Source organism: Nicotiana tomentosiformis, chromosome 6 (assembly GCF_000390325.3).
Source record: "Nicotiana tomentosiformis chromosome 6, ASM39032v3, whole genome shotgun sequence".
Taxonomy (NCBI): Eukaryota; Viridiplantae; Streptophyta; class Magnoliopsida; order Solanales; family Solanaceae; genus Nicotiana; species Nicotiana tomentosiformis.
Genome location: NC_090817.1, coordinates 58,414,612 through 58,422,582, shown reverse-complemented (window position 1 = coordinate 58,422,582; position 7,971 = coordinate 58,414,612). Strand labels below are relative to the sequence as shown.

The 7,971-nt window shown below is 43.4% G+C and overlaps 1 protein-coding gene across 1 annotated transcript; it reads right to left on the bottom strand.

The window, feature by feature from the left end:
- Window positions 1-3,250: 3,250 nt before the first annotated feature.
- On the bottom strand, window positions 3,251-3,877 carry LOC138894053 (uncharacterized). Its single transcript, XM_070178727.1, has 2 exons — window positions 3,539-3,877; window positions 3,251-3,316 (listed from the first exon to the last, which is right to left on the bottom strand). Exons 1-2 carry the CDS (start codon window positions 3,875-3,877, stop codon window positions 3,251-3,253), a joined length of 405 nt encoding a protein of 134 aa, XP_070034828.1.
- Between the last annotated feature and the right edge of the window lie 4,094 nt (window positions 3,878-7,971).

Sequence of the window (7,971 nt, the reverse complement as noted above, 5' to 3'; positions counted from 1 at the left end):
GAAGGAAAACAATAATCGTTCAAATCAACAAGCCTTTTCAACGTAGAATGTACAACAAGAATCACAATCGAGGTACCACACCTCGTATTCACATTTCACAAGTCACAATCTCATTCTCCCTTATATCACCGCGTAAGCCTTGCATTTATTTTAAAAACATTTTTCTCGAATAGCTACATGCGCTTTAGCCCCCTTATCTCACTGCGTGCCTTCAAGTAATTTCCTTACTAGCAACACGCGTATAAATCCAATCTTATCTCGCTGCATGCGCATCAATACCCACCCTTATACCGCTGCATGTGCATCAATATCACAACACAATAATCAACTCGCACCACATATGCCCATATGCCACAACATTGCAAAAAACAAATAATACCAATGTCACCATAACACATAGCCCACGGCTGAACCACAATGTGTGCAAGAATCTCAGTAACAGCAAATGAACAAGAAATAACTCAACAAGGAAAGGTATTCCAATAACCAACAATTTCAACCACAAACGTGTTAATAGATCTCAGCAATTACAACTTCAATAACTCAACAATGAATGTATTTCTTTGAAATGGCAACTTCAAATTCTAATGCATAGCATAAGCTTAACAATGAAAGAGATAGCATGAAATAGCAACTATGACTGAATGCATGAGAATAACTCAACAATGGAAAGAATAGCATGTAACAACAACTACTAATAAATGCATATAAGGGTGACCTTGACAATGGAAACTAGATCATGTAATAACAACATCAATTAAAGCATGTAAGATTAAACTTGACAAGGAAAGATAGAACAATTAATAACAACTTCAATGAAATTCTTATAAGTAACCTAAGAGTCTATACCGGCCAATTTGCACATATAAGCACGTGTACACACTCGTCACCTCATGCACACGTCTTCCACATATTTCAAATAGTACAATCAACCCAAATCCGAAGGGGTAGTTCCCTCACACAAAGTTAGGAAAGATTCTTAGCTTAACCAAGCAAAGTCAATCCACTAATAGGCCCTTCACGCACAAATCCAACTCCGGAATGACTCGAATCCCAAACCAACTCGTGCAAAATCTCCTCCAAAATTGCCCAAAACTGAGCTCTCCAACTCAAAGTGTGATGAATAGAATAAAACCCTCATCCAAGCTTATAATCTGCCCAGGCTTTTTGCTTTTGTGGCCCACTAATTACATCTGCGACTCCGCATATGCGGAAAAATCATTGCAGATGCGGCCTTTACTTAAGTCTAAGATTTTCGCTTCAACGTACCAAAATGCGCACCTGAAATTCTGCTTCCACGGACCAAAATGCGCACTTGCGCTTCCGCTGCTGCGGACAATGCATCGCACCTACAATCCCTTATCAAACAGCTCAAATCCGCTTCTATGCATATTTTTTGCTTCTGCGGTTATGCATCTGCGCTACCATGTCTGTACTTGCAGACGCAGCTCCCCAAGACAAACCTCACATCTGCGACCAACTAGCCACTTCTGCAGCGCCACACCTGCGGACCAAATATCGCAGGTGCGAAAGCAACAGACCTCAACAAATTTCAGCCATTCTTCAAAGCCTCCAATTGGTCTGAACTCAATCGGAAACATACTCGGGGCCCCCGGAACCCCGTCCAAACATACCAACCAATCCCAAAACACAACATGAACCTACTCGAAGCCTTAAATCACACCAAACAACATCAAAACAAGAATCGCATCCCAATTCAAGCCTAATTAATGAACATTTCCAAATTCAAAACCTGCGCCGAACAAGCCTAAGCAACTCCGAATGACCTCAAATTTTGCATGTGAGTCCCAAATGACACAACAGACCTATACCAGCTCCCGAAATTGGGATCCAAGCCAAAACAACCTACGGACCTCTAAATCAATATCTGGACATATGCCTAAGTCCAAAATACCATACGAAGCTCTTGGAACCATCAAAACCACATTCCGAATTTAAACTGCGGTCAACTCTTTCAACTTCAGTTCCCAACCTTGGGACTAAGTGTCCCAATTCACTCTGAAACCTTCCCGACACCTATCCAACCACCCCGGAAAGTCTCATAACTACAAATGAACATAGAAGAGGCAATATATAGGGGAACGAAGCTACTATATACAAAACTACCGACCGGGTCATTTCATTCTCCCTCTAATAAACAAACGTTCGCCCTCAAATGAGTATAGAGACATACCTGAAGTGCCGAAAAGGTGAGGATAACAGCTATGCATATCATACTCGGTCTCTCAAGTCTCCTCCTCAACCGGTTGACCTTTCCATTGAACATTTACTGAAGCAATGTTCTTTGACCCCTAACTTCCGGACCTGCCTATCCAATATAGCCACCGGCTCCTCAACATAAGTCAAATCCTTGTCCAATTGGACTAAGCTAAAATCTAATACATGAGATGGATCACCAAAATACTTCTGGAGCATTGAAACATGAAACCCTTGGTGAACTCCCGATAAGTTGGGTGGCAATGCAAGTCTATAGGGCAAACTCACCAACCCTCAAGGATCTCAAAAGGACCAATATACCTAGGGCTCAACTTGCCCTTCTTCCCGAACCTCATCACACACTTCATGGGTGAAACTTTAAGATTAACTCTATCTCCCGCCATGAATGCTACATCACGAAACATCCGATCAGCATAACTCTTCTTCCTAGATTGTGGTGTTCGAAGTCGATCCTGAATCAACTTGACTTTCTTCAAGGCATGCCAGACCAAATCAGTGCCCTACAACCTAGCCTCTCCCGGCTAAACCAATCAATTGGAGAACGACACCGCCTCCCATATAAGGCCTCATAAGGAGCCATCTGAATACTCGATTGGTAGTTGTTGTTGTAGGCAAACTCTACAAGCAGTAGGAACTGATCCCATGCACCCCCAAAATTTATAACACATGGATGTATCATGTCCTCCAAGATCTGAATGGTGCGCTCGGATTTCCTGTCTGTGTAGGGATAAAATATCGTATTCAATTTGACTTGTGTGCTTAACTCATGCTGCATGGCTCTCTAGAAGTGCGATGTGAACTACGTGCCTCGATCAGAGATAATAGGCACCGGCACACAATAAAGACAAATAATCTCACAGATATATATCTGAGCCAGTTGCTCTGAAGAGTAGGTAGTAACAACCAGAATGAAGTGTGCAGACTTGGTCAGTCTATCCGCAATAACCCACACTGCGTCAAATTTCTTCAAGGTCTAAGGGAGTCTAACAACGAAATCCATGGTGATACACTCTTACTTCCACTCTGGAATATCAAGTCTCTGAAGCAAATCGCCCGGCCTTTGATGCTTGCACTTCACCTGTTGACAGTTCAAACACTAAGCCACATACTCCACAATATCTTTCTTCATTCTTCTCCACCAGTAGTGCTGCCTCAAATCCTGGTACATCTTCGCGGCATGCGGATGAATGGAATACCGCGAACTGTGGGCCTTCTCAAGAACTAACTCACGCAAACCATCCACATTGGGCACATAAATCCGGCACCGCATACGCAACACCCCATAATCTCCCATAGAAACCTCCTTGGAATCCCCATGTTGCACCTTGTCCTTAAGCACAAGCAAAAAGGGGTCATCATAGTGACGCGCCTTGATGCGCTCATACAAAGAAGACCGATAAACCACACAAGCAGGAACCCACCTAGGCTCCGAAATATCCAACCTCACGAAGCAATTGGCCAAAGCCTGAACATTCAATGCTAATGGTCTCTTTCCAACTAAAATATATGCAAGGCTACCGATACTCTCAGCCTTCCTACTCAAGGCATCAGCCACCATATTGGCCTTCCCAGGATGATAAAGAATGGCGATATCATAGTCCTTTAATAGCTCTAACCACCTCTGCTGCCTCAAGTTCATATCCTTTTACTAAGTGTTGTAGACTTTGATGATTTGTGAATACCTCACAAGACACGCCGTAGAGATAGTGCCTCTAAATTTTCAATGCGTGAACAATGGCTGCCAACTCTAAATAATGTACTGGATAGTTCTTCTCATGGGGCTTCAACTAACGCGAAGCATAAGCAATCACCCTACCCTCTTGCATCAAGACACACCCAATGCTAATCCACAAAGCATCATAATAAATTGTATATGAACCCAATGCTGAAGGAAAAACTAGAATTAAAGTTGTGGTCAAGGCAGTCTTGAGCTTACGAAAGCTCTCCTCGCACTCATCAAACCACCTGAATGGGGCATCCTTCTGAGTCAATCTGGTCAAAGGAGCTGCGATGGATGAAAATCCCTCTACAAAATGGCGATAATATCCGGCCAAGCCTAGAAAACTACGGATCTCAGTAGCAGAAGGCGGCCTGGGCCAACTCTAAACTGCCTCCACCTTTTTCGGATCCAACTTAATCCCCTCACTAGACACCACATGGTCCAAAAATACCACCGAATCAAGCCAAACTCATACTTGAAGAATTTTGCATATAACTTATTCTCCCTCAAGGTCTGGAGCATGATCCTCAAGTGTTGCTCATGATCCTCCAGGCTGCGAGAGTATACCAATCTGTGGTCAATGAACATGATGATAAAAAAATCATGATATGGCTAGAATACACTGTTCATCAAGTGCATAAAGGCTATGGGGCATTGGTCAGCCCAAAAGACATCACCAAAAACTCATAGTGACCATAGCGAGTCCTGAAAGCAGTCTTCGAAATATCTGAATCTCGAATCTTCAACTGATGGTACCCCAATCTAATATCAATCTTTGAGAATACCCGAGCACCATGAAGTTGGTCTAATAGATAACTAATACGCGGTAGTGGGTACTTGGTCCTGACTATAACCTTGTTCAGTTTCCTATAACTAAAACACATCCTCATAGAGTCGTCTTTCTTCTTCACAAATAGAATTGGAGCACCCCAAGGCGAGACACTTGTTCAAAGGAAACCCTTATCAAGCCACTCCTAAAGTTGTTCCTTTAATTTTTTCAACTCCACTGGTGACATACGATATGGTGGAATAGAAATTGGCTAAATGCCCGGTACCATGTCAATACAAAACTCGATATCCCTTTCGCGCGGCATGCCCGATAGGTCTGCTAGAAACACATCTGGGAAATCATTCACTACCGAAACTCGCTTAACGATAGGATTATCAGCACTAACATCCCTCACAAAGGTTATATATGCTTCACACACCTTCTCACCACTCGTTGTGCCTTTAGAAAGGACACCACCCTGCTAGAAATATAATTCAATGTACCGCTCCACTCCAACCACGGCAACCCTGGCATAGCCAATGTCACGGTCTTGGTGGAACAATCCAGAATAGCATGATAGGGGGAGAACCAATACATGCCCAAGATCATGTCAAAGTTCACCATACTGAGTAGTAGAAGATCAACTCTGGTCTCATAACCACCGATAGTGACCAAACACGACCGATAAAAATGGTCTACAATAATAGAATCTCTCACAGGCATTGACACATATACAGAAGCACTCAAAGAATCATGAGATATATCCAAATATGAAGCAATGTAAGATGACACATATGAATAAGTGGAACTCAAATCAAATAAGAGTGATCCATCCCTATGACAGACCGGAACAATATATGTGATGACACCATCTTATGTGACCGCCTCCTTCCTACTCGAAAAAGCATAGAAACGAGCTTGGCCTCCCCCTCTAGGGAGACCTCTACCCGCCTGACCTCCATTCTTAGATAGCGGTGCAGGTGGAGCAACAACCATAGTGTGTTAGCCCTCTGGAGCCTGTGTAGCCTATGGAGTTGCACCCCTCCTAAATCTGGGATAGTCCCTCACCATATGCCTGGTATCTTCACACTCGAAACAACCACTCTGTGGGTATGGCTGCTGAAATGGAACCTGACCTCGTCGGCTAGACTGATCGCTGAAGGCACCCCGTGCAGAAGGTGCACTGGAAAGTGGCTGTGCATAATGGGCGATCTGAGACCTCAGAAAAGTCAGAGCACTATGAGTGGCTGGAAGTGCAGAATGAACTGGTCGGCTCACATAACCTCTTCCATGACGAGCTGAAACTACAGTGCAGGCACCGCTAAATCCTCGAGAATCTTGAGGCCTTTTGGCCTCCCTATCCTCCCTCTTCCAGACCCTGCATATGCTCTATCCTCCGAGCGATATCTACAATAAGATAAAACAGAGTATCCATCTCCAACTCCCGAGCCATGCTAAATCTAAGACCATAATTAAGCCCATTGATAAATCTACGAACTCGCTCTCTAACTGTAGAAACCAAAGCAGGTGTATGCTCGACATTGTCATAGTCCCCCAACGCGGCTGCTCAAACTCTATGCGGCGGGCATCCCGGAGAGGATGGGAAACAAACTCCCTCAAAAACATATCTGAAAACTGAGCCTAGGTAAGTGACTCTGCATCAACTGGACTACCCTCATCATAAACCTGCCATAACCTATATGCTGCTCTTGACAGTTGATATGTAGTAAAGGCAACTCTGCTATCCTCCACAATGCCTATGGTGCAGAGAATATGGCGGCACTTGTCCAGAAATCCCTGAGCATCCTCAGTAATTGTGCCATTGAAAGTAGGAGGGTCATACTTATTAAACCTCTCAAGTCTCATCTGCTTCTCCTCAAATGCCTCTGGTTTGACCTCACGCTGAATCGGAATAACAGGTTGTGCTGGCATAAGTACCGGAACCTGATCAATATGGACTCGCTGCTTTGGAGTACAGGCCACGGGAGTCTGAGCTCTTCCCCCAGCCTGAGATGTAGTATGTGCAATGGGGATCAATCGTACCGGAGCTAAAGTACTGAACATGCTCAAGAAGTGTGCTAGGGTCTCCTGGATCCAAAGGTAGCAGTAGGCGCCTCGGGTTCCTGTTGCCCAACCGGAGCTATTGGTGACTCCACAGTCTCTACTCGGGTAGGCGCTCTGGCTGCAGCATGTGCCCCTCCTTGGCCTCTACCTCAGCCTCGACCTCTCGTAGCTCTAGCAGGGGGCGCGGGTGTCTGATCATCAGATCCAGCAGTGTGTGTTCTTGCCATCTATGAGAGAATAGAAAGACAAAGACTCAGATTTCGAAATCAACAAATCTGCACGATAAGAAATCAAAGAAGTGAAATTTCCTAATGGTTCTGTAGCCTCTTGAAGATAAGTAAAGACGTCTCCATACCAATCCGCAAGACTCTACTAAACTTCGTATAGCTAGTAGCACCTATGTACCTAGAGCTCTAGTACCAACTTATCACGACCTCAAATTTTTACCTTAGGATGTCGACTAGGTAAGCCTAACACTCATTAAGGATTAGCAGAAATAACAACTAAGATAGTAAATTAAACTGATAAAATGTCATAATAAGCCAAAACGGAACAACAGTCAAGAAATTCCCAAAATCGTTGGAACTGAGTCATAAGCTCTAAAGTAAATATACTAGTAATATTTAAATACAACACTAATTGATATGAAGATAAACGTAAAAGCAATAGAATGAAGGTAACTCCGAGGCCTGCGAGTGTCAAGTGGGCATACCTTGAAGTCTCCGAAATATCTAGGTCAACTCACTGGCGTCCGGTATGAGCAGAAGTACCTGGATCTGCACAAAAATATGCAAAAATATAGTATGAGTACACCACAACGGTACCCAGTAAAACAAGACTAACCTCGTTAGTGTAGTGACGAGGCCAGGTCATGACACCTACTAGACATAGAAATCTGTGCAAAATATTGATATAATCTAACAACGAGAAGCAAAGAAATAAATGAGAACAAAACAGTACGATGATATAAGGCTAACCACAAAAATTAAGGTAGTAAAGGACAACAAAGAATGAACATATGATAAGAACAACAAGTTGATCAAATACAGTAAAAATACAAGTAATACAAATGAAGGAAAAACAATAACCATTCAAATCAACAAGCCTTTTCAACATAGAATGTATAACAAGAATCACAACCGAGGTACCACACCTCATATTCGCAATTCACAAGTCACAC